The 17334-nt window shown below is 51.9% G+C and overlaps 1 protein-coding gene across 1 annotated transcript in view; it reads left to right on the top strand.

Moving 5' to 3' along the window:
- The window catches only part of PCSK6 (proprotein convertase subtilisin/kexin type 6), a 149335-nt gene extending 132001 nt beyond the window's left edge, over positions 1–17334 (top strand). The window contains exons 21-24 of the mRNA XM_011958127.1: positions 967–1070; positions 5877–6006; positions 13871–13983; positions 15901–17334. Of these exons, the coding sequence (XP_011813517.1) occupies positions 967–1070; positions 5877–6006; positions 13871–13983; positions 15901–15998 (445 nt within the window). The 3' untranslated portion in view covers positions 15999–17334. The remainder of the gene's footprint in view (positions 1–966; positions 1071–5876; positions 6007–13870; positions 13984–15900) is intronic.

The following is a 17334-nucleotide window of genomic DNA, read 5'->3' as shown; positions in this document are numbered from 1 at the left end:
ATTTCTTATTATAAATCCCAGTGTCATAGCAGGAGTCTCCGGATCTGACAGATGCACCCCATAGCACTTGCTCAGTATGTTTAGTGGCAAACCCATTTAAAACGTGTACAGCACACACAGTATAATCTCAGGAACTAAAGAGATAATTGTAGGTGACATTTATTCACACTGCTGTGTGCCAGACACTGAAATGTTTATGGGTATTAGCTCATTGAGTCCTCCAAGCAACTTTATGATGTAGAAACCAATTAACAGGAAGGAAAATGGAGATGCAGAGAGGCTGGCGGGCTTGCTCAGGTTCGAACACTGGGAAGTGGCAGAAGCCATCTGCATGGGTGGTGTAGCTCAGCATCTGTGTCTCTGTCCAGCACTTGGCTGGCTGGATCGAGGTGAGGGCAGGCACAAATGGGGTGAAAGAGGAAGGCAGGGGCTGCATTTGACAGGCCTGCTAGGGCTCTAGAGGGCATCTTATTTCAAGTTTCATTGCGAAGCTACAGAAGGTTTCAAGCAAGAGAGACAGGAGCAGGTTGGGGTTCAGGGCCAGCCTTGCAGCCAGCAGCCCCATCACATGTCATAAATGCCAACACTTCAAGAGGGACTCGACACTGAGACTGAGCTAGCGTGCCACCAGTGGTGACCCACACAGCTCCACTTCTCTTCATGGGGTTTGGATTCGAGTTGGAGAAATGGCAGTAAGGAAAAGCTATCACTGGGTCGGACGGAGCCCAGCACCTGCTGCATAGTAACGGGAGCTCTGCTTCCCAGGCCCTCGTGGCCGTTCCTGCTGGGCCCCCAGCGGACTGCAGGATGGCTTTCCCAACTTTCCTTAGCTGAGAACTTTTGGTGACACAAAGAGCTGTGCCTCAGCCGCTTACATTTCCTCTTGGGAAAGGCGTTAGAGGGCAAATCATAATTTAATTAGACTTTTGGAATGGATGTGGAAATCTGCCTCTTTCTTTTCAACAGCCTTGCACGGGGCAGCTGCATTCCTGACTGCGAGCCAGGCACCTACTTTGACTCAGAGCTGATCAGATGTGGGGAATGCCATCACACCTGCGGAACCTGCGTGGGTGAGTTCACTGCCTGTGGAGGCCTTGGGCCAGCATTACCCAAGCGGGTAGGCTGCTGCCTTGAGAGCGAGAAAGCCCTAGGACTTCATGGGCTTCTGCATTTATTGCAGCATTAAAATGCAAAGGCAAAACAAGGTACAAAGGCCGTACCAGGGACTGGGGGCAGGGAGAGTGGAGATTTAATGTTTAACGGTTGCAGAGTCTCAACTTGAGAAGATGACAGTTGTTCTAAGGATAGATGCTGGTGATGGTTACATAATAGTGTGAATGTACTTAATGCTGCTGAACTGTGTACTTAAAAATAGCTGAGCTGGTAAATTTTGTGTACATTGCAGTGGCTCATGCCTATAATCCCAGCAATCAGAGAGGCAGAGGTGGGAGGATAGCTTGAGCCCAGGAGCTCAAGACTAGACTGGGCAGCATAGTGAGACCCTGTTCTCCATAAAAGGAAAACATTTTGTTGGAAATCTTTTTTAAAACCATGTTTTTAAATTTCAAACAAAGTCCCAAAACAATGCAAAGACCCACTTTGAACAAACAGCCTGAATTTCTCATTACAAATCCAGCCAGGCAGTGGCTCTTTCAGATGGGGAAAGGGATAAGGGATGCTCAACCACTCAGGCCATCTTGTCTCGGAGCTCAACTCTTGCTGTGGAAAGGTGCGGACAGAAACACAACACCATAAACATTGAGAGGGCTTTGGGAGAGGTGGGAATGGATCCAGGTAGGGACGGGGATGTTTTCAAACATAGCCTTAGTTCTTTGTACCTATCTTCACTTATTTTGAATAGTTGGTTCAAAGAAGAAAAGAATTCTATAAACAATTTTACATGTATTATAACTTCCCACAAAGATGATGGCACGAATGTCTCCCAGGCACAGTTTCTATGCAGAATGGCAGAGAATTCATTCATTTTATTGGGTTTTGTTTAGCAGAGCTATTTGCACAAGTAAGTTGAAGTGCACCATCAGTCTGTGGGCTCAGATATGTTTTGGGTTAAGTTTTCTCCTCTCCCCTTCCTGCCCTTGGTACTTTGGTCCTTTCTAAGAAACTCACATCATATGAGCTTTTTCTGCAGTAATACTTTAAGAATTAAGTCTCTACTGGCCAGGTGCAGTGGTTCATGCCTGTAATGCCAGCACTTTGAGAGGCCAAGGCGGGTGGATCACCTGAGGTCAGGAGTTCAAGATCAGCCTGGCCAACATGGCGAAAACCTGTCTCTACTGAAAACACAAAAATTAGTCGGGTGTGGTGGTGGGCACCTGTAATTCCAGCTACTGGGGAGGCAGAGACACGAAAATCACTTGGGAGGTGGAGGTTGCAGTGAGCTGAGATCACACCCCTGCACACTTCAGCCTGGGCAACAGAGTGAGACTCTGTCTAAAAAAAAAAAAACAGAATTAAGTCTCTGGTAAATCACAGTTGCCATGATACTACTATTCCTCAGAAATGCTGCAGAATGGGCACACCCCTCCCCGTGTGGCCAACCGTGAGTACCCCATGCAGCTACCTGCCATACTGTCCTGGAATAGACAGGCATGATAAACCAAGGCTATGGCCGAGGCCGGTGTCCTCCTATGATTGCCAAGCTGACCGCAGACCACCCGGGGGAGATACGTCGTCCTCAGTTCCTTCCTGGGGCAGTCCTGAAGGCCACAGTGCTCAGCATCTGGATGGGTTCCACCCGCTGGCAGCTCAGCAGATTTCCCTAGCAGTCTGCCTGTCACCTTTTTGTCTATTATTTTTATTATTTATTTCTTTGACTACTTTAGCCCAGATTGATTAGGAAGCGTCACTGATGTTGCTTATTTAAATTTCATAGTCCCTCAAATCCATAACATTCAGGCATACCATTTTATAACTCTTTGATTTCAATAATTCACTTTTCTTTCTCTGAGTCCCCAGATTGCCTGATGGCAAAAAACTTTGTAGAGTCACTTGGAATTCTCATCTCAAACCAGTGACTTCTCCATCACTTCAGCTGTTAAATTCATTGGTGAGCAGGTCCACAGCTCTAGAGAATCTCCCCTGTGCCCCATGCCCGCTGGCGTGGGGTTCTTTCTAAGCTCCTGGGAACGTGTACATCTATCTCCTGGCAGCCTCTTGGGAGAGAGACCTCATTTTCCTCCTCTGAGTCACTGGAGGCTTCTTGCTACATGTCAGGTGTGGACCTCATTGGAGACATCTGTTCTTAGCTGCCCACTTCATGTGCCCTGGAGACCCAGGCCCACCTGGCGTTCCCCTCCCTGCTCCCATTCAGTGACCACTGCTGCCCACCACCCACCCAGGGGCCTGGGCACAGTCATGGGGAGGGTTGGAGTCAGGCATGAGTGCTTGGGGTAGGACCTGGTGGAATCTGTCCCCACCCTTGGCTCACAGTGCTCCAGTGCACTTGGCAGGCAATTCGATTGAGATGAGCCTCTCATCCTCCTGAGTCCAGGTGCCCCGTGTGTCCTGGCATGGAGAGTGTAATCCTTCGGGGCTGCTGGCACAGCTGGGTTAATGCAGTGGCCCCCATGGGACTCGACTTACCCACTTGGGGCATGGCATGTGGATTAGCAGCTGGCAGCCTGCAGGGCACACACATACCAAGTTGTAGGGCAGTGCCCCAAGCACCTGTGACAGTCGGTCCTCATGCATGAGCATCCTATGCCTGAGATGGCACGACTTGAAACAGCAAATGAGAAACACTACAGCAGACCAAGAGAGATTACAAAAGAAAGGAAAATGCTTTCTGTTTCAGTCCCTGTCATGGCACATTTTTCCAGCTTTTTGAACAAAGGCTCCATGTTTTCACTTTATACTGGGCCCCGCAAATGACATAGCAGGTCCTGTATAAGCATAGCCCATTCTGCTCTTATTGCTATGATTGTGGGTGCTTTTAAAATGTTCAAAGTCTATAGAGACTTGCGACTTAATGGAATCCTTAAAAGACTTTCACTGAGTTATGAAATTCATATTTTTTAGTAGTTGAGAAAATAGGTCGCTTAGAAAATCAACCCACTTTAACAGCTTTTTTATTGTGATAAAATACACGTCACATAAAATTTACCATGTTGACTATTTTTAGGCATACAGTTCGGTGGCATTAAGTGAATTTACATTTGTGAGCCACCATCACCACCATCTCCAAATAAATGTATTTTAACAACGTTGAAGCTTAATACATTGAGCATTCAACTAAGTACAAACGAGAACAAGCTTTCTTTCCCACTTTGGAGGCTCCACAAGTGTTAAGGACCCTGGTGCTGGAGGAAGGACAGCAGGGGTGATCAGTTCAGCAGGTGAGGCACGAGAGGTATAACAGCAAGCCCTGAACAGCTCCCAAGCCCCGCTCAGAGTGGCGCCCCACCTTGTGCACGAGACCCACCCACCAGATGCTCCCAGAGATCAGCGACGGGGAGGGGTGGCATTGGCCAAAGCATAAGAGCAGCCTCTGCTCCAGAACAACATAAACCGAACAGAGTCCCGACCCTGGGGTCAGCCCTTCCACTGCACCTCAGGAAGAGGGAGACACCTGCCATGAAGACAGTGGTCCTCAAGAGGCCCCTTGAGGGCCCTACGTCTGCCTCCTGCTCAAAACTCTGTGGCCTTCTCGGCTTCACTCTTCCTGACTCTCAAAGGAGGAGCTTCTCCTGCATGAGCTCAGAATTCCCTCCCAGCCTTACAGCTGTGGTTCTGAGGTGTGGAGCCAGCCCCAGAGCCCAGGGCCTTGTGCTTGAGCCCTGCAGGCTCCAGAACCTCTGCAAAGGGCTTTTCCCTTGACACAGTGAGAGGCCCCATCTGAGTCCAGAGCAGACTGCAAGGCCTCAATCTAAGACCACAGTCAAACTGAAGCAGTTGTGGGGAGGTTTACTCTGGCATTGTGATTTTCATAGCACCTCTGAGATAATTTCCTCCCTGCCTGTAACCCTGTCCGCTGTCAGTCAGTGGCCACCTCACTGCCTCTCTCTGATGTCCCATCAGATGCTCCCTGGAGACACCTGGCCCAGAGGAGGTGCTATCTCGTCATCTAGTTCAACGTCTGACCCAGGTCAACAGTTCCTCCTCAGACCCTTAGCCAACCTGAAGGGTTTCCTCCATGACTCATGGCCCTTTGCTCAGAACTGTTGTCTCTTCAAGTCTCTCCTCCCTGCACCATAAACCCTTAGTCTTAGGCATTTTTTTCTCTATTGTTGAAAATGCCCTGACTGTATACACCAAACACCTATCAACACTATTCCCGAAGATCTCTTCTTTCATCTTCCCACGTCATTGTCTACAGCATTCTGTGCAATGGAAGAGCCACAAATGCAAACCATGGCTGCAATTTGAAGTTGCCTAGTAACCATATCTTAAACAGTCAAACGAAACAGGCAAAAATAATTTTAGTAACATATCCTATTCAACCTAATGTATCTAAAATACTGCCATTTCAACATGTATCCATATAAAAAATAAATGGCTGTTTTATTTTTTTTTATATGAAGACTTTGGCACTGGATTTCAAGTGTTCAGGGAGCCAAAGTGGGCCTAGGCCTGTTGGAAACAGGGCCCATCATCGTCACATGGCCAGTGGGCAGGTGTGCTCCCTCTGAGATCACCTCATGCCTTGATGTCCCCGTCTGTGAAATGGGGATGGTGATGCCCACCTCCTGGGAGTGGGTGAGGATGGCCCAGCTCACAGAACCTGGGAAATGCCAGCTGTGGTGGTGGCCTGGGGCTTCTGAATGGTACCCCTGATCTCACAAGGCCCTGAAGCAGGCCTGGGGCATGGTCTTCTGCCAGCCATCCCTGATACCTGCTTCTTTTCCTGTATCTCTCAGGGCCAGGCAGAGAAGAGTGCATTCACTGTGCGAAAAACTTCCACTTCCAAGACTGGAAGTGTGTGCCAGCCTGTGGTGAGGGGTTCTACCCAGAGGAGATGCCGGGCTTGCCCCACAAAGTGTGTCGAAGGTACGGTCTTCCTGGCAGGGAACAGCAGGCAGCTGTGTCCAGCAAAGGAGTGACTGGAGGGCAGAGTCTGGCAGCATCTTCCCCAGGGGCCGGGGGAGGGCATGTTGCATCACCCCACAGTGGATAGGAGCCCATTTACAGAGCTGGTTAGGGGCCTTCCTCCCTTTGTTCACTGAATGCATATTTGTTGGGTGCCTGCCATGGGTCAGGCACTGTACAGCAACGGGATAGGATGAGAAGCAGAATAGCAAGGTGCTCACACGCCAGTGGATGTCCCTGCCCATGTCACACCCAGCATGCATCCTTTGCACTGTCGATAATCAGAGAAACCATGTTTTGGGTTTAAAAAAATTTGGTTTTGGAGACACAGTCTTACTCTGTTACCCAGGCTGGAGTGCAGTGGTGTGATGTCAGCTCACTGCAACCTCTGCCTCCGGGGTTCAAGCAATTCTCGTGCCTCAGCCTCCCGAGTAGCTAGGATTACAGACGTGCACCACAATGCCCAGCTAATTTTTGTTTTGGTTTTTGTTTTTGAGATAGACTCTCGCTTTGTCACCCAGGCTGGAGTGCAGTGGCGTGTCTCGGCTCACTCCAACCTCTGCCTCCCAGGTTCAAGCAATTCTCCTGCCTCAGCCTCCCAAAGTGCTGGGATTACAGGTGTAAGCCACCATGCCCGGCTTAAAAAATACTTTTTAGTTAGATACTTTAGAGAAAGTAAAAAGATCTTGACAATTTCTTCATTCTAAAGCCATTTTTTGCACAATCAATGCACATGTATTTTACCTTTCCTATTCCCCTTTCGTGCTTCCTCCCATGCGTCCATCCACAGAGTCACCATTCTTATTTGATGGCCCTGGACCCTTCTGTTGTTGGACCTTAGCTGTTAAAGGAGAAGCCATTTGCTCTAGTCTCCTCTTTTCTGGCTGAATATTGCCCTATGCTGGGAGATCATGAACTCAGGACCCAGAACAGGGCAGGGCAACCTGTCTTATTCAGGGTGGGAGCAACAATGAGGAGTTTGAGGCAGCTGTGAGGGTGTGATGATGGGTGTCGGCTGTGAGGGTGTGATGATGGGGGTGGGCTGTCAGGGTGTGATGATGGGAGTGGGCTCTGAGGGTGTGATGATGGGGTGAGCTGTGAGCGTGCATGGTGGGGGTGGGCTGTGAGGGTGTGATGATGGGTGTGAGCTGTGAGGGTGTGATGATGGAGGGTGGGCTGTGAGGGTGTGATGATGGGTGTAAGCTGTGAGGTGTTTTGATGGGAGTGGGCCGTTAGGGTGTGACAATGGGTGTGAGCTATAGGGTGTGATGAATGGGTGGACTGTGAGGGTGTGACGATGGTGAGCTGTGAGGGTGTGATGATGAGTGTGAGCTGTGAGGGTGTGATGATGTGTGTGGGATGAGCGTGTGATGAGGGGGGTGAGCTATGAGGTTATAATGATGGAGGTGGGCTGTGAGGGAGTGATGATGGGTGTGAGCTGTGAGGGTGTGATGATGGGTGTGAGCTGTAAGGTTGATGTTTGTGAGCTATGAGGTGTGATGATGGGGATGAGCTGTGAGGGTGTGATGTTTGTGAGCTGTGAGGTGTGATGATGGAGGTGAGCTGTGAGGTGTGATGATGGAGGTGAGCTGTGAGGGTGTGATGGGTGTGGGCTGTGAGGGTATGATGATGGGTATGAGCTGTGAGGGTATGATGATGGGTGTGGGCTGTGAGGGTGTGATGATGGGGGTCGGCTGTGAGGGTGTGATGATGGGGGTCGGCTGTGAGGGTGTGATGATGGGGGTGGGCTGTGAGGGTGTGATAATGGCGGTGGGCTGTGAGGCTGTGATGATGGGGGTGGACTATGAAGGTGTCATGATGTGGTGAGCTGTGAGGGTGTGAAGATGGGGTGAGCTGTGAGGGTGTGATGATGGAGTGAGCTGTGAGGGTGTGATGATGGGTTTGAGCTGTGAGGGTGTGATGATGGGGTAAGCTGTGAGGGTGTGATGATGGGGGTGAACTGTGAGGGTGTGATGGGGTGAGCTGTGAGGGTGTGATGATGGGTGTAAGCTGTGAGATGTTTTGATGGGAGTGGGCTGTGAGGGTGTGATGATGGGGGTGAGCTATAGGGTGTGATGAATGAGTGGAGTATGAGGGTGTGACGGTGAGCTGTGAGAGTGTGATAATGAGTGTGAGCTGTGAGGGTGTGATGATAGAGGTGGGCTGTGAGGGTGTGATGATGGAGTGAGCTATGAGGATGTGATGATGGGGGTGGGCTGTGAGGGCGTGATGATGGCAGTGAGCCGTGAGTGTGTGATGGGGTGGGCTGTGAGGGTGTGATGATTGGAATGTGCTGTGTGGTTTGATAATGAGGTGAGCTGTGAGGGTGTGATGATGGGTGTGATCTGTGAGGGTGTGATGATGGGAGTGAGCTATGAGGTGTGATGATGGAGGTAAGCTGTGAAGTGTGATGTTGCGGTGAGCTGTGAGGTTGTTTTATTGGGTGTGAGCTGTGATGATGGGTGTGAGCTCTGAGGGTGTGATGATGGGGTGCGCTGTGAGGGTGTGATGATGGAGTGAGCTGTGAGGGTGTGATGATAGGTGTGCGTTGTGAGGGTGTGATGATGGGGTGAGCTGTGAGGGTGTGATGATGGGTGTGGTCTGTGAGGGTGTGATGGATGTGAGCTGTGAGGGTGTGATGATGGGGGGTGTGATGATGGAGTGAGCTGTGAGGGTGTGATGATAGGTGTGCGTTGTGAGGGTGTGATGATGGGGTGAGCTGTGAGGGTGTGATGATGGGTGTGGTCTGTGAGGGTGTGATGGATGTGAGCTGTGAGGGTGTGATGATGGGTGTGAGCTGTGAGGGTGTGATGATAGATGTGGTCTGTGAGGGTGTGATGACGTGGGTGAGCTGTGAGCATATGATGATGAGGGTGGGCTGTGAGGGTGTGATGATGTGGTGAGCTGTGAGGTGTGATGATGGGGGTGAGCTATGAGGGTGTGATGGATGTGAACTGTGAGGGTGTGATGAGGGGTGTGGGCTGTGAGGGTGTAATGATGGGGGTTGGCTGTGAGGGTGTAATGATGGGGGTTGGCTATGAGGGTGTGATGATGGTATGAGCTGTGAAGTGTGATGATGGACGTGGGCTGTGAAGGTGTGATGCTGGGTGTAGCTGTGAGGTGTGATGATGGCTGTGAGCTGTGAGGGTGTGATGGGTGTGAGCTGTGAGGGTGTGATGATGGGGGTGAACTGTGAGGGTGTGATGATGGGGTTGAGCTGTGAGGGTGTGATGATGTGAACTGTGAGGGTGTGATGATGTGAACTGTGAGGGTGTGATGATGTGAACTGTGAGGGTGTGATGATGGGGGTGAGCTGTGAGGGTGTGATGATGATGGGGTTGAGCTGTGAGGGTCTGATGATGGGGGTGAACTGTGAGGGTGTGATGATGGGATTGAGCTGTGAGGGTGTGATGATGGAGTGAGCTGTGAAGGTGTGGTGATGGGGTGAGCTGTGCGGGTGTGATGATTAGGGTGAGCTGTGAGGGTGTGATGATGGGGGTTGGCTGTGAAGGTGTGATGATGGGGGTGGGCTGTGAGGGAAGTGCCAGGTGTTAGCCTGCTCTCACAGTGCTGTAAAGAAATACCTGAGGTTGGGTAATTTATAAAGAAAAGAGGTTGATTTGGCTCACAGTTCTGTAGGCTTAATAGGAAACATGGCTCCAGCATCTGCTCAGCTTCTGGGGAAACCTCAGGGAGCTTTTACTCCTGATGGAAGGTGAAGCAAAAGCAGCACATCACATGGCAAGAGCAGGAGCAAGAGAGGGAAGGAGGCTGGGCACGGTGGCTCACGCCTGTAATTCCAGCACTTTGGAAGGCGAGATGGGCGGATCACCAGAGGCCAGGAGTTCAAGACCAGCCTGGCCAACATGGCAAAACCCCTTCTCTACTAAGAAAAAAAAAAAAATCAAAAATTAGCTGGATGTGGTAGTGTGTTCCTATAATCCCAGTCTTACAGGAGGCTGAAGCAGGAGAATCGCTTGAACCAAGGAGGCGGAGGTTACAGTGAGCCAAGATTGTGCCATTGCACTCCAGCGTGAGTGACAGAGCGAGACTCCATCTCAAAAAAAAAAAAAAAAAAAAAAAGGAAGGAATTGCCACATACCTTTAAACAACCAGCTCTCACATGAACGCACTCATCACCAAGGGGATGGTGCAAGGCCATTCATGAAGGATCCACCTCATGGTCCAAACAGCTCCCACCAGACCCCACCAGCAATACTGGGGATCACATCTCAACATGAGATTTGGTGGGGACAAATGTTCAAACCATATCGCAGGGTTTCCGTCTGAAAAAGACTTAAAATGAGGGAGCCCTCAAAGGCTTGTGTCAGAGCAGGAGGGGTGCCCATGCCTGGCTTCCAGCTGGGTACCTGTTAGCACTGGTAGATTCACCCTGCAATGGGGTCTGCCTCCCAGGCATGTGTAAGAACCACTATGGTTATAACCTATTTCCCTAGAAACAAACCCTACAGTGAGCCCATGAGGGACCACTGAGTCCTTGCACTTGTGTGACCCACAGCAGAGGGACCTGGTGGCGGTTACGTATCTCTGCAAGCATCAGCCCCTTCTACTGGGTTGCTGTAAAATAGGAAACTTGCCACCCGCTTGCAAGGTGCAGCCTTGCTGAGTCCTGCACAGGGCCCTGGGCACAGTTGTTTGAAGTCAAACCTTTCATGTTAACCAGTCAGCTGGTTCTCAGATAATTAAATATAGCAATCCAGGGAGAACTTAGAATTAAACAGTGATAATCACTTTCATTTGTCAAATGCCCTGGATTTCAGGGCATGCTGATTATGTCCACAGCTGTGCAACTGGACCCCTGCAGGCAGCCAGAGGCATTGGCACACCCTGTCCCCCAGGAGGCAGCAGGCGGCAGCCCCGCCACAAACCTCTTTGGGCAGTGGAGGACAGGAGTTTCCTGGGTACTTGTTCCCACATGACGGGAAGCTTTCGGCCCTGCAGAGGCTGACAGTGCTGAGGCTGACACACCGGGTCTTGGAGAAGCACCCCCAGGAAGAGCATCAGTGTGGACTCCTCCCAAAGGAAACAAAGCCTTGGTCCCCTTGGTTCTGCAGGATCTCTCCCCATTCGGACAGCCTGAGCTGGTAGAGAACCACAGGCATCCTCCAGGCCCCAGAATGCTGGTGGATGCTGCGGCCGTCTGCTGCTGCTGTGCCAGGCAGCTCCGAGGGAGCATGTGGCCAGACAAGAGCTGCATTGGAACAAGCAGGCCAGGACGCAGGCCTGCTGGGTTGGCAACTGCAGGTGGAAGCTGAGGCCCGAAGCTGAGAACGATGCATGTTAAGTTCCTTAAGAGAGGGGCCGGACACCCTTAAGACCTAGTGAGAGGACCTAGCAAGAGCCAGCCTGGACAACTTGGAAGAAAAAGAGGCCTCTGTGGAGTGCTTGCCAGAGGGGTAGACAAATTTCTCATGCCCTGGCCCTTCCTCCACTTGCCCCCAGGCTTAGTAGGGGCAGAGACTCTCAGGGGCACACTTTGAAGGGGCATGCCTTTTGCCAATGAGCATTCTGCACGCAGGCTGGAGCATGAAAGTGTCAGTCTTCTGCATCCTGCTTCTGAACAGGCAGGAGGCTGATGGGAGTGGCCTCTGCAAGGGAACAGGGAGAGAGGGCTGCATTAGGCATCCCTGTCCTTCCAGAATGTGGCAGGGCAAAGTGGCCATGGTGTTTGGGGGTAAAGTAGGTACCATAGATGGTTGCAGAACCAGAAGCATCTTAAAAGCCACCCTGCCCAAAGCTGTTGCTGCCCACAAGGACCCGCTGCTGGGCACAGTAATCCTGATGGAAAGCAGGAGCTACACAGGAAACAGTGCTCTCCCTGGGAGAGCCATCTGCACTGGCCTAATGGGGAGGGGGGCATCACCCCTCTCCCTGAGCAGAATGGTGATGGATTATTTCCCTAAACCTCAAGAGGAGAGCCCAGCCTGGCCACCACCTTGCCCTGAGCCTCGTGAGACCCTCAGTGGAGAGCCCAGCTGCGCCTGCGTGGACTTCTGCCTGCATAACGGGGAGCCACTGAGTGGGTGTTATCTTAAGCTGCTAAGTGTGTGGCAACTTGGTATAGAGCAGGGGAAAACTGAGGCCCCTGCCATCGTACTGAGCTCAGTGAGGTTGTATTTGAAGAAGCAAGCAATCCATAACCGCCTGGCTGTCCACCGCAGCCCACTCCTCACTATAGTTCTTCGTAGATGAAGCAACCTTTAGCCATGGCCTGGGAGCACTGGGCCCCTGGGTCCTCCAGACCACTGACATCTCTTTAAATGACTCAGCTCAGCCCTGGTTCTCCTCTCACCAGTGGCATTGTCTGTAAAAGAAACCAGAGGGTCTGTAGGGAAAGTCATACCCTATACTGGGGCATAAGGGTTTGGTTGGTGGCTGTGCCACCAGAATGTGCAAGACCAGGTGTGGGGAGGGGGCAGCATGATGGGGGCAGACCCATGGGGCTTCCCACAAGTGCACAACCCCCTCTGGCAAGTCCTCTGACCTGTCCTTTCCTCTGGGGCGGCCTGGATAGGAACATTAGAAAGGCTCCTGGATGTGAGTTTGCCTGTGGGGTTTACACATTTACAATTACAGACCAAGGACTTGAGCTCTAGGCTCAGCATCCTCAGACACACTAGGAATAAAACCCACCTCCCCACCGGGCTGAAGCGATGCTGCACCTGGGGCTCCAGAGCAGCAGAGTCAGTGATGAGACCAGACCCCATCAGAGGGCTGCTCTGCAAAGAGCCCCATGAGCAGGCCTGGCGTCTGGGCATGGAAGGCTTCACACAGCAGGGAGGGGGCATCTATATAAAGCAAAGAACTGCCCCCCAGGGAGGCCCAGTTATCAGCACAACAAAGCTCCAAGCCCTGCCTATGGGGCCTGTTCCACCCTTAGCTGGCAACAATGGGGAGGTGGACAGCTGATGCAAGCACTGTGGAGACTGAGTCATCGGGCCGTGGACTGAGGACAGGCAGCAGCACAGCCAGGGTGCACTCCTTCAAGCACTTGGCCCGCATTGGCAAGTGATTTCTGTAAAGGGCACAATGGTCAGTCGCTCAGTCTTCTGGGGCCATACTGCCTCTGTCACAGCTACTGAGCTCAGCCACTGCTACACAAAAGATTGTAAATGAATGAGTGTGACTGTGGTCCAGGATAAATGCTGGTTGTGGCCCTTGGGCTGTAGTGCACCAACCCTCCTCTGAGGTCACGTTTACCCTGCATGAGAAATAGCCCTGGCCATGGTCTCTGTCTGTGCAGGCTGGACCAGGACTGTCCAAGAGGGGCAGGAATTGTGGGGCATCTCTCCCACTCCCCGAGGGTAAGCAGGCATGGCCACATATAGGTGACAGCAGCCTTCTGGTCAGCTCGAGTCAGGTGTGCCACATCCCTGGGTGGAGTCTGGCCTGGACCCCAAGCCTACAGCCATCGCAGCCTGGCAGCCGCTGGACAGAGCAGACCGACACAGCTCTGGGAGCCATGTAGGGGAGCGGTGGGGCTGGGTGCCAGGGCCCAGGAGGGTGTCCTGGTGAGCTGCGGGAAGGCTCGGAGGCCTGGGCCTGGCCCCTGATCCTGGGCATGCTCCTGCCAACTGGCCATGGCTGTCCGTGCCCTCCCAGGGCAATAGTGAGGTCAGACAGGAGAAAAGACATGCAGACACTTGGCCCCTGTGTCAGGGAATGGTGGGGGACACAGCCTCTCCACAGAGGACCGAGGCTGAGGGGGTGGGAAGGAGGTGCAGGGAGGTGAAGGTTCTGGGAAAGGAGCCCAGAGTGGTGGGGCTTCTTCCCCAGCCTTAGCAGGAATGATGTCTTCGCACAGGTGTGATGAGAACTGCTTGAGCTGTGCAGGCTCCAGCAGGAACTGCAGCAGGTGTAAGACGGGCTTCACACAGCTGGGAACCTCCTGCATCACCAACCACACGTGCAGCAACGGTGAGCAGCAGCAGGGTTACCCTGGGTTACCCTGGGGCTGCCTGTGGAGGAGCTCAGCTGGCCAGCTTGTGCTCAAAAGAGAAAAGCAAAGCCACACAGTCACGGTGGCTCCACAGACAGGTGTTCATGCCCCTGATCTGACTGACTGTCTGGGATTCCTCTAGCTGATTTGGAAGACAGCTGCCCTGTCTCCCAACTTCCCTCTAGGCCTCTCACACATTGACCAGAGAAGCCTCCCAGCCACTGCTGATCTGTTTATTGACTCCTAAAAATGATTCTGTCCTTGTACTGCTCCCACTGTCATGCCATAGGCCCCCGTGGCCTGGGTGTGACATCCCATAAAAGAAGCCTGACCTTGGGGGTCAAAGCCAGGAAGCCTGGAGGGCCTCAGGATGCGGGGGACAGAGCCCAGAGTCAAGAACACGCTCAGCAGCAGCAATCCCAGCTCTACAGGGATCCAGCATGGACCCACATCCGTGCTGCAGGAGAGCCCTGGCTCTGCAGTGGGATGGGGGACAATGACAAGTTATAAAAAGAGAAACTTAAAGGGGAACTGAAGATAAGTGCCTAGTTTGGGAATTCCAGGCAACAAGGAGGGTTGGCAGAAGACTCGGGCCTGGAGGTCCAGTGCAGGAGCCATTATAGACACACTGGCAGGGAAGGGGACTCTGGCCCAGCAAGCAGCAGGGTGGAGCCACATGGGGCCAGCTCTGAGCACCACATTCTGACAGCCAGAAGAGGAAGGCAGTCTGCTCCAGTGTCCCAGGGTCAGGGCAGATGGTCCTTGGGCATGAAGCTGGCACTGGCCCTGCCCTGGCAGAGCATGGAGCTTGTCGAGGGTCCTGGGATGCCTCCTTGCCTTGTTACTGTTATTATTATTATTATTATTATTTTGGTGGGGGGGGTGGGAAGTTTGTCTAATTATGTCCCTTCAAAGGCCTGGAAACTCCCTCTTTAGGAAGTCACCTGCCCAGGTTTTGTATCCAGCCCAAAAAAGTATGGTTGCCACTGGAGGGCCTCAAGGTCCACAGATGATGCATCCTCAAAGGCCTCTACACCTTGCCGCAGCTGCGTCCTCGGCAAGTCCTGTCCACAGCAGCTTCCTTCCTCCCATCCCCGCTCCTCCCTGTCCGGGGTGCCCCCTCCACCCTGGAAGCCCCTTCCATTCCCACGTGCCTCCAGGCCTGTCCTCCGGCCTCCCCCAGGGTTTTCCTCCTAAGCTCCACGGCCAGCACAGTTGTCCAGAAAGACAGGTGCACGTGTGCCCCACGGGCCCAGGCTGGGTGTTCTCCCGAGATCCCTCCCACACCACCCCCACATCCTGCTCATGAATCCCCTTGTCACTTAGACTCAGCGAAAGACCCATACACCGGTGCCCCTCCTGCCCCCCTGCCCCCTGCCACACGGGGCTCTCAGAGTCAAGTGCATTGCAGGAGAGGGACTTCAAGGGCTGCCATCCTGCTGCCCACCTCTGTCTGTGTCCCTCTTGCCCAGGGCACCACTGATGCCCAGCATATGTGGAATGATTGAAACAATCTTTATTTTTATTTATTTATTTATTTTTGAGACAGAGTTTTGCTCTTCTTGCCCAGGCTGGAATGCAATGGCACGATCTCAGCTCACTGCAACCTCTGCCTCCCAGGTTCAAGTGGTTCTCCTGCCTTTGCCTCCCAAGTAGCTTGGATTACAGGTGCCCACCACCATGCCCGGCTAATTGCTGTATTTTTAGTAGAGATGGGGTTTTACCATGTTGGTCAGACTGGTCTCAAGCTCCTGACCTCAGGTGATCCACCCGCCTCGGCCTCCCAAAGTGCTGGGATTACAGGCATGAGGCACCGCGCCTGGCCTTGAAACAATCTTTACAGGCACCAAAGACTGACCTTTCCCTCCTTTTCCTTTCCTGATGCCGGGCCCCAGCTGATGAGACATTCTGCGAGATGGTGAAGTCTAACCGGCTGTGTGAACGGAAACTCTTCATTCAGTTCTGCTGCCGCACGTGCCTCCTGGCCGGGTAGGGGTGTCTAGCTGCCCACAGAGGGCAGGGACCCCCATCCATCCATCCATCCGTCCACCTTCCTCCAGACTGTTGGCCAGACCCTGTTTCAGGGGTGGTGCCCTGCACCTGACAGCTTTATCTCCCCAGGAGCAGCATCTCTGGGCACTCAAGCCAGGTGGGTGGTGGCTGTTAAGGAGGTGTTCCTAAAATGGTGATATCCTCTCAAATGCTGCTTGCTGGCTCCAGTCTTCTGACAAACTGTAACAGGAACAAAATGAATTCTGGGAATCCATAGCTCTGGCTTTGGAGCAGCTTCTGGGACCATAAGTTTACTGAATCTTCAAGACCAAAGCAGAAAAGAAAGATGCTTGGCATCACACATCACTCTTCTCCCCGTGCTTTTCTGCGGCTCTGTAGTAAATCTCCCTGGCCCAGCCAGCAAACCCTGGGCCATCCTCACATGTGACAAAGGGCTAGCAGTCTACCTGCTTATTGCCTGCCACTGAGCAGTCTGGGGACGGTTTGGTCAGACTATAAATAAGATAGGTTTGAGGGCATAAAATGTATGACCACTGGGGCCAGAGTATCTATTTCTACATAGTCAGCTACTTCTGAAACTGCAGCAGTGGCTTAGAAAGTCAAATTCCAAACCCAGACCAGAAGATTCTTTCCCCGCAGCATTCTCCTTTCAGCAAGCCGAGCTCTCCTTGTTACCATGTTCTATCTGTGTCTTCAGGAGTCTCATGGCCTGAACGACCACCTCGACCTGATGCAGAGCCTTCTGAGGAGGGGCAACAGGAGGCATTCTGTGGCCAGCCAAAAGGTACCCCGATGGCCAAGCAATTCCTCTGAACAAAATGTAAAGCCAGCCCATCCATTGTTAATCATCCATCACTTCCCATTTTATGGAATTACTTTTAAAATACATTTGGCCTCTGCCCTTCAGAAGACTCGTTTTTAAGGTGGATGCTCCTGTGTCTGTGTATATTACGAGTCTACATGACACAGTTGGATTTATTCTGCCAAACCTGTGTAGGCATTTTATAAGCTACATGTTGTAATTTTTACCGATGTTAATTATTTTGACAAATATTTCATATATTTTCATTGAAATGCACAGATCTGCTTGATCAATTCCCTTGAATAGGGAAGTAACATTTGCCTTAAATTTTTTCGACCTCGTCTTTTTCCATATTGTCCCGCTCCCCTGTTTGACAACAGTGCATTTGCCTTGTCACCTGTGAGCTGGAGAGAACCCAGATGTTGTTTATTGAATCTACAACTCTGAAAGAGAAATCAATGAAGCAAATACAATGTTAACCCTAAATTAATAAAAGAGTTAACATCCCATGGCA

Source organism: Colobus angolensis, unplaced genomic scaffold (assembly GCF_000951035.1).
Source record: "Colobus angolensis palliatus isolate OR3802 unplaced genomic scaffold, Cang.pa_1.0 Scaffold112, whole genome shotgun sequence".
Classification (NCBI taxonomy): Eukaryota; Metazoa; Chordata; class Mammalia; order Primates; family Cercopithecidae; genus Colobus; species Colobus angolensis.
This window is presented reverse-complemented; position numbering and strand designations above follow the sequence as displayed.